The 18,064-nt window shown below is 39.8% G+C and overlaps 1 protein-coding gene across 1 annotated transcript in view; it reads right to left on the bottom strand.

Moving 5' to 3' along the window:
* Positions 1 to 18,064, bottom strand: part of LOC137620734 (acylglycerol kinase, mitochondrial-like) — a 120,061-nt gene that overhangs the window by 56,387 nt on the left and 45,610 nt on the right. Inside the window, exon 3 of the mRNA XM_068351104.1 lies at positions 16,937 to 17,105. Within this exon, the coding sequence (XP_068207205.1) occupies positions 16,937 to 17,105 (169 nt within the window). The remainder of the gene's footprint in view (positions 1 to 16,936; positions 17,106 to 18,064) is intronic.

Below are 18,064 nucleotides of genomic sequence, written 5' to 3'. Positions count from 1 at the left end.
GTAATGTATGTAAAATTACATGTTTAAATCCATGACCTAAAAGGTCAATGTAGAAATTAGGAGAGAGCGTGAGAATGCCAATTCAGTCATAAGCAGGATGCGAAACTCAAGACACTGCTATTCAATTGCAATGTAACATTTTTCATGAAGAGTAAACACAAACAAGCCGTGAGAAAGAGTTCTCTCTCAACGGATCTGTCTCTCAACGGATCTAAGTACCTTCCGGTATTAATGTTGTGTTTACATAATTATATCATTAAGTGCTGAGATAACTAATTAGACGTTAACATCAATATGGATCTTTTAGTCACTTTCTGGTCAAGCTGTCATACGGAATGGTCATCCGACCAAACCATCTATACTCCTGTGATGGAGATGTTAATAACTGTTTTTAAAGGAATAAACTGTTTAAAAGTTAACTTACTTAGACTTATTCAGAAGAAGTAACCTACCAAGTCTAAACATTACACCACATTGAAGAGACATTTGATTGGAAAACTAATGTGTGTTTATAACAGTACCAAACTAACAATTGGTGGCAGCGTTCAACCTAAATCAACTTTAGTATCATGAGAATCAACAGTAATGAATTTACAATTTTGACGAAGTATCTACGTCCACCGAAGAAATGAAAACATTGAATACCAACAAATAAATGTTATACAAACTGAGGAACTGGATCTTCAATCAACATCTTAAGAAAACGAAGGACTGACATTCAACGTTTATTAAACATTCGAGAATCATATCCAGGAAACACTACGTTCAACGGGAAATCGGACCGAAAACATTCACCCAAACATCAAAACTCTCGCAAACCAGTAAGAGAGATAGGAAATGACGACATCACCCTTCGCCCATATAAACCCAAGCTAAGTACATTTCTTTATTCATTTCAGTTTTAGACAGTGAAGTGTAGTTATCACGAGTCAATCGTCCATTATTGCTGGGGTGAGTTGTTTGTTAATCTTCATTTTTTCTTTCATTAAAGAAAACTGTATTCAACTTCGAATTCTCGTCGAGAATTTTTTTTCTCTCTGCTAATTCCATTTTCTTTCAGAAGTTCTCGGGAAATATCTTTATAATTGTATCATTGTATTGGGGGATTATGTTATGATCTTTATTTGAATAGTGTTTATGCGTTTACGCAGTGGACATCTGTATTCATATAGAGATTTTGATAGGATTGCAAGGAATCGAAGAGATAAAAAACAAGTTAAAGTCAACATGACACCTCCTGTCAGTCCAAGTAACCCCACCCCCGGCCCAAGTAACCCCATCCCGGCACCCATTGTTACATTAGTTAATGCACGATCAGCTATCCTTCCTTTTTAAGGTCGGGTCAACGGCTTCTTACCTCAGAATGTTGAGTCGTGGATTTCTTCCGTCGACGCCCATTTAAATGCTAGACAAATTATAGACCCATTTGTACAATTACAAGAAGCTAAAAGTTTTATAGACTTTTCTAAAGGAGATGCGAGTGCGTATTTGAGGGGAGTTTTGTTTCAAGAGGCAGTTACATGGGACGATTTCAAAGTTAGGCTACGTGCGGTCTATGGCGGTGAGGAAGCCTTGGATGTAGTTTTGACATTAAGAAATACACTTAATCAAACTACTATGACTCAGCTTAATGTTATAGAGAGAGCAGCTCTCATTGCCGATAGGCTAAACGAGTATCAAGATATTTTAGGCAATTCCACTTGGGTTACTAGAGATAACATCTCCGTGAAAGATTTCTTATGATTAATGTATTTAACTTGCATGACACTTATGTTGCCTGAAGCTTTAGTGCGGTGTTTTGATAAAAAGTTAACGCCATTAAGTACAGAATTGGACGTATATAAACAGATAAAGAAACGCATGTCTAAGTGTACTGATCTTGATCCCTTGTTTACACAAGTTTTTGCAAAAAATGAAACAAAGCCACAACAAGTAAACGTAGTTAATAATAATCAAGTCGCAGGAATGACGTGTTATAATTGCAAATGTCAAGGTCACTTGATTGCAGACTACAGAACAAGATTCTGTTCATTACATAATAGTTCAACTCATTCATATAGTCAGTGCTACTCGCGTAAGACACAACAGAATCCTAGAAATACACAGTCAAATCCACAGTCAATTCCACAGTCAGTTCCATATGGAAATAAAAAGAAAAATCCTCCTCAGTTCAATAAGAAGACACAGCCAAACGTCAATGTAGTTCAGAAACAAACAAACAGTTCTTCAAATAACTCTGATCCTGGGCCATCTAGCCAGAACTCGCAAGGTCAGACTAATTTTCAGAATGTGCAGAACAAAGCAAATAGCACATAATTAACTCCAGTGGGGAAGAGAGTGATGTTGGGTCATTTAAATCAACATCAGTAGTGTTAAATAATCCATTTAATGTTTTATCAGATCATTGTGAGGCAATAGATTTTCCTACGAAACACACGACCGAATCAAATAAATTAGGGCATGCTCCCATAGATTTGCAACAAATTCACACAATAATAAGTCAAAATGAGTTACGACCAACATTATATGCTGTAAATTTAGAACAACGATCCTTTACATTATTTTTTGACTCTTGAAGTCCACGTAATATCATGGATTTGAGGACACATCATTTGTTGTTTTCGAACTTCCCTATAGAGAAGTCCGGAGTAAGGCTCTCGGGTATAGGAAATAATGAATTAAATGTAATAGGCGTAACTCATGTTCAGTACAAGGTCGGTAAGCGCACGTTTGCCGATACCTTTGTTGTTGTACAAAACATTGATATGTATCCAGCTGTAATTATAAGATACCCGCCTATGGGTAATCAAAACATTATCTTAGCCCCTGCCAAGCACGGCGTGTATATCAAAGGAAAATTCTATAAGTCTTCTAATACCTTAAAATCAGTTTGGGATAAAAAGGAGACGACAAATAAAACGGTGACGTACGTTGAAGAACCAATGACTTTCTCACTAATAAAGAAATAATATACGCGACCCAATAGAATTCTCGTTCACCCGTAATATCATCTTGCACGCAATCTATAGAGCCGAACGTACCTTCGAATTTAATAGTGCAAATAAAGAAAACGTTACCGGGATCTGAAATATTAATCCTTTCCGACACTTTGAAAACTAACGTATTGTCCGTCACACAAGCTATTTATACAGTAGGCTCACATCAACAATGTAATATTGAAGTCTGTAATCATTTAAATACCACTTAAGTAATTCACAAAAATCAACATATTTCGGATGTAGAAGTTTATAAACATCGTATTCTTACCGTCGCTGAAATCAATCACGCTCAATCAGTTGCAGATGAACCCCTTTTGCAATCTATTAAAAATAAAATCAATAAAGACATTCAAGAAGAAGAAATTCAGCAGAAATTTTTTGGACTTTTAACTGAATATCATGATGTTTTTTCCACTACGGATGGATCCTTAGGAAAGACAGATGTTATAGAACATCAAATAAGGTTAAGGACAAGCAGAAAATTATCTATGTACCCTCGTACAGACTCCCTATGAAATTCCAGAATGAGATAAATGATGAAGTAGGTAAAATGCTAGAAGAAGGAGTCATTAGGAAATCAAACAGCCCTTATAATTTTCCATTAATAGTTGTACCGAAAAAAGATCGAACATGGCGTATCTGCGTAGATTTCCGTCGTTTGAATGAGGAAACGATCCCTGATCGATTCCCAGTGCCATGTACTGACGATATTTAGTCTTTGTTAGGTCAGAATAAATATTTTACCAGTCTGGACTTACTTAAAGGCTTTCTCCAGATATCATTAGAAGAAAATAGTATCCCATACACAGCCTTCAGCACAGCCAGGGGACATTATGAATTTTTACGTATGCCCTTTGGTTTACGTTGTGCTCCCATAACATTTACAAGAATGATTAACATAGTGTTTGGAGACCTGCTAGGGGATATATTGCATGCCTATATGGACGACCTTGTAATCTTTTCCAATACCTTAGAAGAACATCTACGTAAACTAGAACTAGTACTACAGAGACTAAGACAACATAACTTAAGGGTAAAGATTAGTAAGTGTGAATTTTTCAAAACAGAATTGGTCTATTTGGGGTTTAAGGTGTCTAGCCAAGGTCTTAAAGTAGTCCATGATAAGGTGTCAGCTATCCGTAACTTTCCGATACCTACTAATGTCAAGGGAATACAGCAATTTCTGGGTGTAGTGGATATTACAGGCGTTTTATACGCAATTATTCAATAATAGCCGCTCCCCTAACTGATCTTACGAAGAAGGGCGTAGATTTCATATGGTCTGAGCAGCATCAACAGGCTTTTAATGCCTTAAAAGATGAACTGTGTAGTTCTCCTATCTTAAAATTTCCTGACTTCGGTAAGGAATTCTTCATTGCAACAGACGCCTCAGACTTAGGAGTAGGAGGGGTATTGCTTCAGCAATATGAAAAACAATTTTTCCCGATAGCTTTTTATTCTCGAAAATTGAGAACTTCCGAAAGTAAGTACAATGAGCCCTCATTTATCGCGGTAGATAGGTTCCAAACCCGACCGCAATAGCTGAAAATCCGCGAAGTAGTGACACCATATTTACCTATTTATTTAACATGTATATTCAGACTTTTAAAACCTTCCCTTGTACGTAGTACTGTTAACAAACTACCCTTTAATGTACAGAACACTTCATGCATGTACTACAGTACCCTAAACTAAAACAGGCACAAATATTAAAGGCGATTTTATATCATGCGTTTCCTAAACACGCCAAAAAGCACGATAAAAAATGGCAACCAATGTTTTGTTTACGTTTATCTCTGATCATAATGAAGAAACAAACGCATTTAGTGTACACATCTGTGTATAGGTTAGTTTTTGCATCGATTATATTGATTATACAGTATGTTGATTTTGTTATTACCAATGTTTTACTTAATTTTTCTTAGGACTTCCAAATGAAATGTTTTTCTTTATGACGCCGCCTGAAACGACGGCGTCATAAAGTACGCTCAGTAAACAACTACGCTCAGTAAACAAAGAAGGCATTTAACGCGCATGATGAAAGTGATAAATAATGATATTACAGTAAAAGCTTTTAGAAAATATGTTATTACAAATATTATTTACGGTATCTATATAAAATCATACAGTACAGTACATACGTAGCAAAGCAGGAAAACAATTTAGGAGAGAGAGAGAGAGAGAGAGAGAGAGAGAGAGAGAGAGAGAGAGAGAGAGAGAGAGAGAGAGAGAGAGAGAGAGAGAGAGAGAGAGAGAGAGAGAGATTGTTTTACGTACGTAAATGTAAATTTTAAACAAAAAAAATATGATAGGTTACAACATGTATACTCTTCAGACTTTTAAAACCTTCCCTTTAACTTAATGCATACTAAACTAAAACAGGCACAAATATTAAAATGTTAGAATATTAAAATAAAAAATAAAGATTGTTACTGTACTCACCACGAAAGAAGTTGAAGAAAAACTTGAATGATGATGGCGATGAATTTGCTGCACAGTAGAAATGATGATGATGAAGTTGATGATGTCTTCTACTGTGCAGCCAATGATAGTATTTTACGTCTCTTCAGACGGCGGTGTCTTTTCCTGGGACACCTCTTCAACTTCTTCCTGGGAAACTTCTTCAATTTCTTCCGAAGGCGTACTAGCAGGAGGAACTGGCTCTTTTTTGCGAGGCTGGAAGAACATTGTGATCGGAAGTTGCTGCCGCTGCTTCTTTTTTCGCTCTAGGAGCATCCTGTAGGGAGTCATGTCTTCATCGATTTTGTTGCAGAATTGCATAGAACGAACCATTTCCTCGTCCCACTCTTGCAACATTTCTTTCACCTCCTTTATATGGTTCCAGACCTTGGCAAGCCGTTCTAATGTTAAGCCCGTTTCTTCAACATTTTCTTGGGTCTCTTCCTGTGTTTCGCTCTCTTCTTCACTGGCCGATTTCGTCAGGTCTTCGAGGTCTGCGTCAGTTAGCGGCTGGGAATGGCAGTCCAACAACTCGTCGACGTCTTCAGTCGTCATGTCGCCAAACCCATCACCTCCAATTATCGCAGCCAACTGCACAGATTTGCGTATTGCAGAGTGTTGGATTTCAGACGAAGTAAATCCCTCGTCGTCGTAAACAATCTGGGGCCACAACTTCTTCCAGCTCGCATTAACGGTTGCAGGTTTCATTTCCTGCAGTGCCTTCTGAATGTTCTGCAGGCACGTGGCTATGGTGTACTGCCGCCAGTATGCCTTCAAATTAAAATCTTCATCTTCATCTTCTTGGGCAGCATCCACACACGCAACGAGGTCCGCCAAGGCACGTGGCTATGGTGTACTGCCGCCAGTACGCCTTCAAGTTGAAATCTTCATCCTCGTCATCTTGGGCAGCATCCACACACGCAACGAGGTCCGCCAAGGTATTCTTCGTGTAGAGGGCCTTGAATGCCCTGATAACCCCCTGGTCCATCGGTTGAATTAATGACGTGGTGTTGGGTGGCAGGAACTCAACCTGAATGCCCTCACGCGACAGGTCAGTTGCGTGTCCACCAGCGTTATCCATAAGGAGAAGGATCTTGAATGGCAAGCCCTTCTCTAAGAGATATTGACTGACTTGCGGGATGAAATACTGGTGGAACCAGTTGGAGGTCAGCATCTTCGTAATCCATGCTTTTGGATTATGCATCCAGTACACAGGAAGGAGATTCTTATTCTTATTTTTCAAAGCGCGAGGATTTTTCGACTTGTAAATAAGCCCCGGCTTTAGCAAAAATCCAGCAGCATTGCCACACATCACGAGGGTAACGCGATCCTTGAATGCTTTAAAGCCCGAGGCTTTGTCTTCTTCTTTGAACAGGAAAGTTCGCGACGGCATTCTCTTCCAAAACAAGCCGGTCTCATCCATATTAAATACTTGTTCCGGCTTGTATCCACCTTCGGCGATAATATTCTTGAACGTCTCGTTCACGTAAGTTTCAGCAGCGGCAGTGTCAGCGGAAGCAGCCTCGCCATGCAGGGAAACGCTTTTCAGGGTGAAGCGTTTCTGAAACTTCGTGAACCATCCTTTGCTGGCGGAAAAAAGTTGTTTCTAACGCTGGGAATCAGTGGATGTCCCTGGTTGAGGTTCATCTACATCATCATCTTCTTCAGCATGGTCGCCATCGTCGTCTTGAGGTTCCTTTGCCGCAAAATTCTCATACAAGCTCAAAGCCTTGGTTCGGATGGTGTTCGTATCCAAGGCTATGTTCTTCTTCCGGCAGTCGGCAATCCACACTGCTAAAGCACCTTCCATGAGTACGATCGTTTTATTACGCGTGGTAACGACTCGCTTCGCTGATCTGCTAAAGGTGATGGCAGCCGTCTTTCTAATGTTCGCCTCGTCCTTGATGTAGCGAACGGTGGATTCGTTCACTCCAAAATGGCGGGCTGCGGCCGCGTAACTTCTGCCTTCTTTTAACATATCAAGAAGCGTCACCTTCTCAGCAATCGTCATCATCTTTCGGTGGCGTTTAGGCTCACTACCAGCCTTAGCAGAAGCGGAACGCTTGGGAGCCATTGTACAGTAGGGGTTAAACAGAAAGTTCAACAAAAAGTTCAACTTAAAACAGTCACGCACAGCACAGATTAAAGTTAACAATAACTTAACAACATCTACACAGCGATACGGCGGGAGAGAAAGTGACTGCGAAAAGATGCTGGAAGTTGGAGATGCGGGCAAAACACCAATCACAGGCTATATTACAAAACTTGGGTTCTGATTCGTCATCTATCAGCGCTTGAACCAATCACAATCCGTCTTATATGCTACGTAGGTTACCAATTCAAAGTACAAGGTACCCTACGTATACAGTAATAATAATAATAATAATAATAATAAATAATGATAATAATAATAATAATAATGATAATAATAATAATAATAACAATAATAATTATAAAAGCAACAACAATAATAATAATAATACAGCTTTACGTACGCTATTTTACGCTTGTTTTGTTGTAGGATATGTCTCTCTCTCTCTCTCTCTCTCTCTCTCGTACGCTTATTTGAGATGTGATTTTAGCAACAAAGAATATTATTGGATGCAGTACTACGTACGTATACATCCAAAAGATTCATGGAAAAGATGCACATCCATTACATTTGTAGTACAATAGTAGCCATCAGCAGCCTTACACCATTCTAATATGGTATGACTGCATCTGATTTGCGTTTCATGTTTGATTTAATTTTACAGTGAACCCTCGTTTATCGCGGTAGATAGGTTCCAGACGCGGGCGCGATAGGTGAAAATCCGCGAAGTAGTGACATCATATTTACCTATTTATTTAACATGTATATTCGGACTTTTAAAACCTTCCCTTGTACGTAGTACTGTTAACAAACCACCCTTTAATGTACAGAACACTTAATGCATGTACTACAGCACCCTAAACTAAAACAGGCACAAATATTAAAGGCGATTTTATATCATGCGTTTCCTAAACACCTAAAAAGCATGATAAAAAATGGCAACCAATGTTTTGTTTACGTTCATCTCTGATCATAATGAAGAAACAAACTCAATTAGTGTACAGTACACATATATGTATAGGTTAGTTTTTGCATCGATTATATTGATTATACAGTACTGTACTGTATGTTGATTTGTTTATTACCAATGTTTTAGTTTACGTATTTTTCTTAGGACTTCCAAATGAAATGTTTTTCTTTATGACGCTGCCTGAAACGACAGCGTGTACGCTCAGTAAACAACCACGCTCAGAACAAACAAGGCATTTAACGCGCATGATGATAGTGATAAATAATAATACAGTACATACAGTATTTACAGTAAAAGCATTTACAAAATATGTTACCTTACAAATATAAATTATACAGTATTGTACGTAGCAAAGCAGGAAAACAATTTACGAGAGAGAGAGAGAGAGAGAGAGAGAGAGAGAGAGAGAGAGAGAGAGAGAGAGAGAGAGAGAGAGAGATTGTTTTACGTATGTAAATGTAAATTTCAAACAAAAAAAATATGATAGGTTACAACATGTAGACTTTTAAAACCTTCCCTTTAACTTAATGCATACAGTACGTACATTACTAAACTATAAAACAGGCAGTAAGAATATTAAAGTAAAAAATAAAGATTGTTACTGTACTCACCACGAAAGAAGTTGAAGAAAAACTTGAATGGTGATGGCGATGAATTTGCTGCACAGTAGAAATGATGATGATGAAGCTGATGATGTGTTCTACTGTGCAGCCAATGATAGTATTTTACGTCTCTTCAGACGGAGGTGTCTTTTCCTGGGACACCTCTTCAACTTCTTCCTGGGAAACTTCAATTTCTTTCGAAGGCGTACTAGCAGGAGGAACTGGCTCTTTTTTGCGAGGCTGGAAGAACATTGTGATCGGAAGTTGTTGCCGCTGCTTCTTTTTTCGATCCAAGAGCATTTTGTAGGGAGTCATTATGTCATCAACCTTGTTGCAGAATTGCATCGAGCGAACCATATCCTCGTCCCACTCTTGCAACATTTCTTTCAACTCCTTCGCGTGGTTGCAGGCCTTGGCAAGCCGTTCTAATGTTAAGCCCGTTTCTTCGACATTTTCTTGGGTCTCTTCCTGGGTATCACTCTCTTCCTCACTTGCCGATTTCGTCAGGTCTTCGAGGTCTGCGTCAGTTAGGGGCTGGGAATGACAGTCCAACAACTCGTCGACGTCTTCAGTCGTCATGTCGCCAAACCCATCACCTCCAATTATGGCAGCCAACTGCACAGATTTCCGTATTGCAGTGTTGGATTTCCGACGGAGTAAATCCCTTGTCGTCGTAAACAATATCGGGCCACAACTTCTTCCAGCTCGCATTCACGGTTGCAGGTTTCATCTCTTGAAGTGCCTTCTGAATATTCTGCAGGCACGTGGCTATGGTGTACTGCCGCCAGTACGCCTTCAAGTTGAAATCTTCATCCTCGTCATCTTGGGCAGCATCCACACACGCAACGAGGTCCGCCAAGGTATTCTTCGTGTAGAGGGCCTTGAACGCCCTGATAACCCCCTGGTCCATCGGTTTAATTAATGACGTGGTGTTGGGTGGCAGGAACTCAACCTGAATGCCCTCATGCGACAGGTCAGTTGCGTGTCCACCAGCGTTATCCATAAGGAGAAGGATCTTGAATGGCAAGCCCTTCTCTAAGAGATATTTACTGACTTGCGGGATAAAACACTGGTGGAACCAGTTGGAGGTCAGCATCTTCGTAATCCATGCTTTTTAATTATGCATCCAGTACACGGGAAGGAGATTCTCATTTTTATTTTTCAAAGCGCGAGGATTTTTCGACTTATAAATAAGCCCCGGCTTTAACAAAAATCCAGCAGCATTGCCACACATCACGAGGGTAACGCGATCCTTGAATGCCTTAAAGCCAGAGGCTTTGGCTTCCTCTTTGAACAGGAAAGTTCGCGACGGCATTCTCTTCCAAAACAAGCCAGTCTCATCCATATTAAAGACTTGTTCCGGCTTGTATCCACCTTCGGTGATAATATTCTAGAACGTCTGGTTCACGTAAGTTTCAGCAGCGGCAGTGTCAGCGGAAGCAGACTCCCCATGCAGGGAAACGCTTTTCAGGGCGAAGCGTTTCTGAAACTTCGCGAACCATCCTTTGCTTGCGGAAAAACGTTTCTGAGGCTGGGAATCAGTGGATGTCCCTGGTTGAGGATCATCTGCATCATCATCATCTTCAGCATGGTTGTCGTCGTCGTCTTTAGGTTCCTTTGCAGCAAAATTCTCATATAAACTCAAAGCCTTTGTTTGCATGGTGTTCGTATCCAACGCTATGTTCTTCTTCCGGCAGTCGGCAATCCACACAGCTAAAGCACCTTCCATGCGTACGATCGTTTTATTACTCGTTGTAACGACTCGCTTCGCTGATCTGCTAAAGGTGATGGCAGCCGTCTTTCTAATGTTCGCCTCGTCCTTTTTGATATAGCGAACGGTGGATTCGTTGATGCCAAAATGGCGGCCGGCGGCCGCGTAACTTCTACCATCTTTTAACATGTCGAGAAGCGTAACCTTCTCAGCTATCGTCATCATCCTTCAGTGGCGTTTAGGCTCACTACCAGCCTTAAGAGAAGCAGAACGCTTGGGAGCCATTACAGTAGGATTTACGTACAGTACTGTAACAAAAAGTTCAACTTAAAAAGGTCGCACACAGCACAGATTAAACTTCACAAACTTAAGAACGTCTACTCAGCGATACGCGGTAAGAGAAAGTGAACGATCCAGCCCCGCGAGAACTTTGATGCTGCGGGTAGAAGATGCGGGCAAAACACCAATCACAGGCTAGATAACAAAACTTGAGTTCTGATTCGTCATCTATCAGCGCTTGAACCAATCACAACCCGTCTTACAGTACTATGATGCGTTGGTTACCTACTCATAGAAGATGCCCCGCGCATACTGAACGTACGTAGATTAAGTACAATACCGTAATAATAATAAATAATGATAATAATACTGTACAGTAATAATAATAATAATAATGATAATAATAATAACAATAATAATTTTATTAACAACAACAACAATAATAATAATAATAACAATAATAATAATACACACTTTACGTACGCTATTTTACGCCTCTCTCTCTCTCTCTCTCTCTCTCTCTCTCTCTCTCTCTCTCTCTCTCTCTCTCTCTCTCTCTCTCGTACGCTTATTCGAAATGTGATTTTTGCAACAAAGAATATTATTGGATGCAGTACTGTACTACGTACGTATACATACAAAAGATTCATGGAAAAGAAGCACATCCATTACAGTACACACCATTCTAATATGGTATGACTGCATCTGATTTGCGTTTCATGTTCGATTTAATTTTACTACGTACTGAATTATCGTATGATCACATTCTCTTTTCGTGTTTTATTTCTTTCTGTGCTGAATTATATATCATATGTAATGCAATGAACAATCAGTAAGAGCAGATATTACTAATTACAGTATTAATGGAATTACAGGTAACAAAATATCGTATTTGGGGGTCTTCAGATTTCGTGGTATTTTCGAATTTTCCGGAAAATCCGCGATATGTATATATATATGGGTTATGGAAAAACCCCGCGAAGTGGTGAATCCGCGATTGTCGAACCACGAAGTAGCGAGGGTTCACTCTACGTACTGTATACAGTACTGAATTATCGTATGATCACATTCTCTTTTCGTGTTTTATTTCTTTCTGTACTGAATTATATGTCATATGTAATGCAATGAACAATCAGTAAGAGCAGATATTACTAATTACAGTATTAATGGAATTACTGTACAGGTAACGAAATATCGTATTTGGGGGTCTTCAGATATCGCGGTATTTTCGAAATTTCCGGAAAATCCGCGATATGTTTATATATATGGGTTATGAAAAAAACCCGCGAAGTGGTGAATCCGCGATGGTCGAACCGCGAAGTAGCGAGGGCTCACTGTATGCAGTAATAGACAAGGAAGGACTAGCTATTGTTAATTCACTAGTGCATTTCAAGTTCATAATATAAGGTTACCCCGTCAAGGTTCTTACTGATCATAAACCCCTAACCGACTTCTTTAAAGGCTTTAGTCACAGCCCCAAACGAACTTGGTGGCATTTGATCATCCAAGATTTTGGCGCAAGAATCGGGTATTTACCAGGGAAAGCAAATATCATTGCTGATGCATTATCACGCAACCCCGTGTCATCTTATACGGAGCCATTAGCTGAATTAATAGATATATCAACATCCATGCCTATTGTTAAAACTGTATCTGAACAAGAAGATCTGGGCTGGAGCGCTGAATTATTACAGACTGAGCAAAGAAAAGATCAGAAATTAGAAGAAATTATAAATGCTTTGGAAGGAAATCGTAAGGAAAGGGAATATATAAAGTATACGCAGCAGAATTATATATTCAAAGACAATATTCTGTGTAGATCCGTGACAAGGAAAACCCGCAATACACCACATGTGACTAACGACCAGGTAGTGGTACCAATCTCACTTATATCCACTGTCCTAAATTGGTTGCATGTAAATCCATTGCATGGACACCCGGGGTTCTCCATAATGTCACAGAAAGCCAAATCATTGTTTTATTGGCATACGATGCTTACAGATATAAAAAAACACATAGCTAATTGTCGCACTTATCAGGAAAACAAAGGGCACACGAAAACACCTATCAGCCTAGGGGCTTATCCCGTGCCCAATCAACCCTTTGAAAGGATACATTTAGATTTATTAACAGGATTTTACGAGTCAGACAGAGGAAATAAGCACCTCTTTGTAATTGTAGATGCTTTGACTCGATATACAGAACTAATAGCGCTTAAAACTAAAACTGCGATTGAATGCGCTAGGAAGTTTTACGAGTGCTACATTTGTAAACATGGAATTCCACACATGATAATCTCAGACTCGGGTGGAGAATTTAATAATCATTTCCTTACCTCATTGTGTGAATTCCTTAGCATAAAGAAAATCAATACCATGATCTATCACCCAGAGTCGAATGGGCTAGTGGAAAGAGCGAATAGGAAGGTTTTAAACATATTAAGATTAACACTAGGGGGATCAGACCTCAACTGGGATATTGCAATACCTGCGGTACTAAGTACTCTGAATCACTCATATCATATATCAATTAAAATGTCGCCGCACGAGGCATTGTATGGTACCCCAGTTAGAACGCCTTTCCATGTATCAACGCCTACAACTAATTTATCAAATCCTTTAAAAGAATGTATAAATGCAAGCAAAAGTCGTTTTGATATCCTTCGAAAGAATTTAGAAGAATCACAAATCATAATGAAAAGGAATCATGATAAAATAGCGAAGCCAACTAAAACATATACCATGGGTGATAATGTATACATACAGGTAAATGTACGTAAAGGACTCAATTATAAACTAACACCTAAGTTTGAAGCCCCAAAAGCATTTTGGAAACATTAACGGCCAATAGATTTAGAGTTCAAAACATATCCCAGCCCACTGATGAAAGAACTGTACCATTGTCTCACATAAGAAATTAAAATAAGAGAGAAGGAAGTGAGGGAATTTTTTTTTTATTTTTTATCTATGAAATTTATATGTTAACATTTTTTCTTCTTAATACAGGAGTAATTACATATATTTTTCTCATTACAGGTTTCCAAGATGAAGTTTTTATTGTTAGGAGTGATATTGTTCGCTCAGACATTTTTCTCGTGTGGGAAGAGCTCTAAAACTTAAAGTATAGATTTTAAATATGGCACTATAGTAGAGAGACAAGAATACGTTTTTATTACATCAAGTAACGTAGTTGTTGAAGTAGGCATGCAAGCAATTTTTCTCCCAGAGAATGACGTCACTAGCTTAAAGAGCGCCATTTCAAGGTTTGCTGTTTCATTAAATGAAATGCATAGAAGACACTTTCCTTTTAATACAGAGAGTTCACTTGCATCGACACTAAAAGTTGCAGAGATGCTATCCGACGACTTGCAAAATAAGACTTACAAGGCAGAATCTTTGACTCGTGACCTTTTGATGTGGACAGTAAGACACAATAACCTTGAAAAGCGTAACCCGTTTATTTTTACTGCACTAAACATCTTTGGTTCTGTTGCAAGTTTAGGCTTAGGGATTTCCAATCATCTTAAGATTAGTAATCAAAATAAGAAAATTGAGTTTTTGACTCATGAAAATGAATTGATTTTATCAGAACTAAGGAATCAGTTAGCTTCAATCAATCAAATTATGAGTTTGGTGAACGAACATTCTAGTAATATCAGTCAGATTATGGATGTACAAGATTTGTTGGCAACGTTAACGTATTATAATTCAAAAATAGATCATATCCATAATAGAATTGCACATTTCATTGAGAAATCAAGAGACTATGTGGAAGCTATTATGTTAGCGACTAAAGGTGTACTGTCACTGCATTTGTTGCCGATAAGAGACTTCCCTTCCAGCGGAGCAGTTGAAGGGTCGTTGAGGCTGTTGATGGCCCTCATGTAGGCCAACACCTGCCAATATCTGAGACTCACTGCCTTTGGAAGAGTGTCATATTCCAAGTCCTGGTCATCATTCACCCACGAGCTCTCATCCTTAGGAGCCCAGGATGGGTTTTAGTCATCTTCATAGTGCCTGGAGGATTACCTAGATGTCGAGAGAGCCTCCCTCACCGCCGTCGTTACTCCCAAAGTTGAGGAGTTGCGTACTCTCTCCTGAGGCTGATAGCAGTTCTTCGGCACAGTCTTCTAGTCCTTACTCTCCCTAGGAGGGGGAGGGAACTCTGCTAGTAGGGAAGGTCTTACACTTTCCCTGCGTCGGGAGGATTCGAAAGTATCCTTGGGTAGAAAGACATGTGAAGGCTGCTCTGCTCCTTCTGATGAAGAGCGCTGGCCTGGAGTGGCGACGTCAATGGAAGACAGTCGGTAGGATTCAGTTAAAGAGATCTCCCTAGGGGGATCTCGAACCCGAAGAGAGAGCAACGAAAATGCCTGGACTCCAAAGCGGGAATAGGGCGCGGTGAAGCAGGGGAGTGTCAAGCTCGCTGGGAGCAAGAGACATCAACTGGCGAGCCACATTTCAAGTAGCCAGAGAAAGACAGGGACAACGCTGGCCGCCTTCTTGAAGTCCCGCATGGCGGAGACCACTCCAGGGAGGACCTGACCAGCAAACAGGAAAGGTGTCCATCAAGTGCGACAGGAACAATCCTCAGATTTTGCCCCCCCTCCACAGACTGAGCAAACTTAGAATAAGGATGAGTGCAGTCATCAGCGAGCTGGGCAGGAACAAAGGCAGGCAAAGTCGGAGAAATTGGCGACTGGGTTTGAAAGACTGCGCCAGGCACTGCTGGGGACTCCTTGGTACAAATCCTTCAGACAGAGCCCTTCGGATGAAGATCAAGGTCCACTTCTGAGGAAACTGGAGTGCGCTTCCTCTCTGCTCCCAACTGCAGCAACTTGAACAAGCCTTCCTTCGACGGAGGAACAGCGATACCAAGGGAAGGCCAAATCTGTAAAAATTTATCAATAGAAAAGACTCCCTTGCAGAGAAAGGCAACGTCATTTCGCTGGGGGAATCGGCAATGTTCTTAGAACCTAAGGGTTGTCCAGGGGTTAAAGTGACAACAGTCCTGCTCCATCGATTCCCTGGGGAGACCGAGTGAAAAGAAGCTTCGAGCAGAGATCGAGGGGGGGAAAGAAGGAAGTCAAGGCTTCTTCAACCTCGAGGATGGCACCGAAGGAGAAGAATCCCTCTTCGACTTCTTACGCCGTCTACTAAACCTCTCCCACTGAGAGGATGACCACTCCCTACACTCCTTACAGGTGCCATCCTGGTTATAAGGACATCTTCGGCAGGCCGGGCACAGCGCATGAGGGTCTGTCTCAAGTAGAGATATGAAAGTGCCGCACTTGTGCCCTTCAAGCCAAGGACAAGTCCACATGACAACCAGGAAGAAGAAACACTCACAACCTGAAAAAGAGAATGCAAAGAAAAGATAAGTCTTATAATGGCCAATCAGTATGGGCAGTGGAGAGAGACAGCGTTCACTCTCAACCAAGCCAAAAGTAAAAGTGATGAGACAATACTGGTGTGTGTGTGTGTGTGTGTGTGTGTGAGAGCAGGGTAGCCGGTACTACCATCCCCCTCCTAACTAGTGGTGGGGTAGTTATGCTTCACTAATAGTGTTATGGCTAGTTTCAAAGCTTTGTCAAGAATAAAAAGTTTGTATTTTGGTGACAGAACATATTGTAACAAAGTGGAAACCAGTGATTCCAATTCCGTGGTAAACAATACCCTCTTCATACAAGAAGATTAACTTACTTCTCAAAACAATCCTGTAACCAATACTCGAGCACTTCACTGAACATTAATAGATCAAAATAAATACTGAATAACATCTGAATGATGGACAGAATCTATTTTAACACATTTTCAAACTTACCTCTGAGAGAGTACCATCTCCTCCAGCTACGACAACAGCACTCGTGTTTTCCATAATTGCCATTAAGTCCTTGGCTTGGCCCTCGTGTTCTGTCCTTACTGTGGCAACTTTGATGCCAGCTAAGTGAAGAAGTGGAGCGCAATAACGTTCATAGAGTGTTTTTCCTTTGCTGTTGAGAGATAAATTTTGTTATTAAAAGTATAATAACATTTCCAAGTAACATTCATTTAAGAAATGACACTATGGAGACTCTGCTACCAGGTATGAGTTTGTATAGTACAGAATAAAAATGAAAATGGGAAGAAACAGGTAAAACCCTTATTATTTATGTGATTTTGTACATCTATAAGCCTAAACATAATAGTAAATTAAAGATAACCATAAAAGCTTAGAATCCTTTGCTTCCCTAGGATATTTATTCTTCCACGTCATGAGAGTTCCACCACTCTCGATACTTTCTTTTTAGTATACAACTTCAGTAAATAAAGGCATCGTGATACTGTCTCACATGCTGTAGAATGAATACTTACTTAAAAAGCTATAACTCATTTCAAAGTAGTCTAAAATATCATACATCAGCAAAATTACCATTCATGAACAGAACATCTATACGTTTTATCTAAACTAGCAAATAAGTATGAATAAAAAATTGGAATATAGAACACGCTATCCTCCCTGGAAAGCCAAATGTTATGGATGGTCTGGAAAAAATACATTGTAGTCCTGTTTTCATATGTTACACACATGTATAGGACAGTTGTTAATGCCCTATGAAAGCAAATTAAGCTCCTGGCCTTGAAAGATGAATGAAATGTGAATGAATTGTAGGGAGAGGGATCCCATCTTTCTCTGTTTTCCAAGTCTCTGAGCAAAATTGGGATAGATTAAAGCTTTATTTTCTATTTGCAGTATTATTAATAACTTTATCATTTTTAATCTTTTTATGATTCTATGACCTATGAGTATGGTTTCATTAGGGTTTCAATTGCATTATAAAATAAAATGTGAGAAAAAATCTCTCTCTCTCTCTCTCTCTCTCTCTCTCTCTCTCTCTCTCTCTCTCTCTCTCTCTCTCTCTCTCTCTCATTTGTGTCTATCCCTTTTCATCAATTCACTTTGGCATGAGTT

The sequence above is a fragment of the Palaemon carinicauda genome, chromosome 27, assembly GCF_036898095.1.
Source record: "Palaemon carinicauda isolate YSFRI2023 chromosome 27, ASM3689809v2, whole genome shotgun sequence".
NCBI classification, from domain to species: Eukaryota; Metazoa; Arthropoda; class Malacostraca; order Decapoda; family Palaemonidae; genus Palaemon; species Palaemon carinicauda.
Note: the sequence above shows the minus strand (reverse complement) of the source record. Positions and strands in the feature narration are given on the sequence as shown.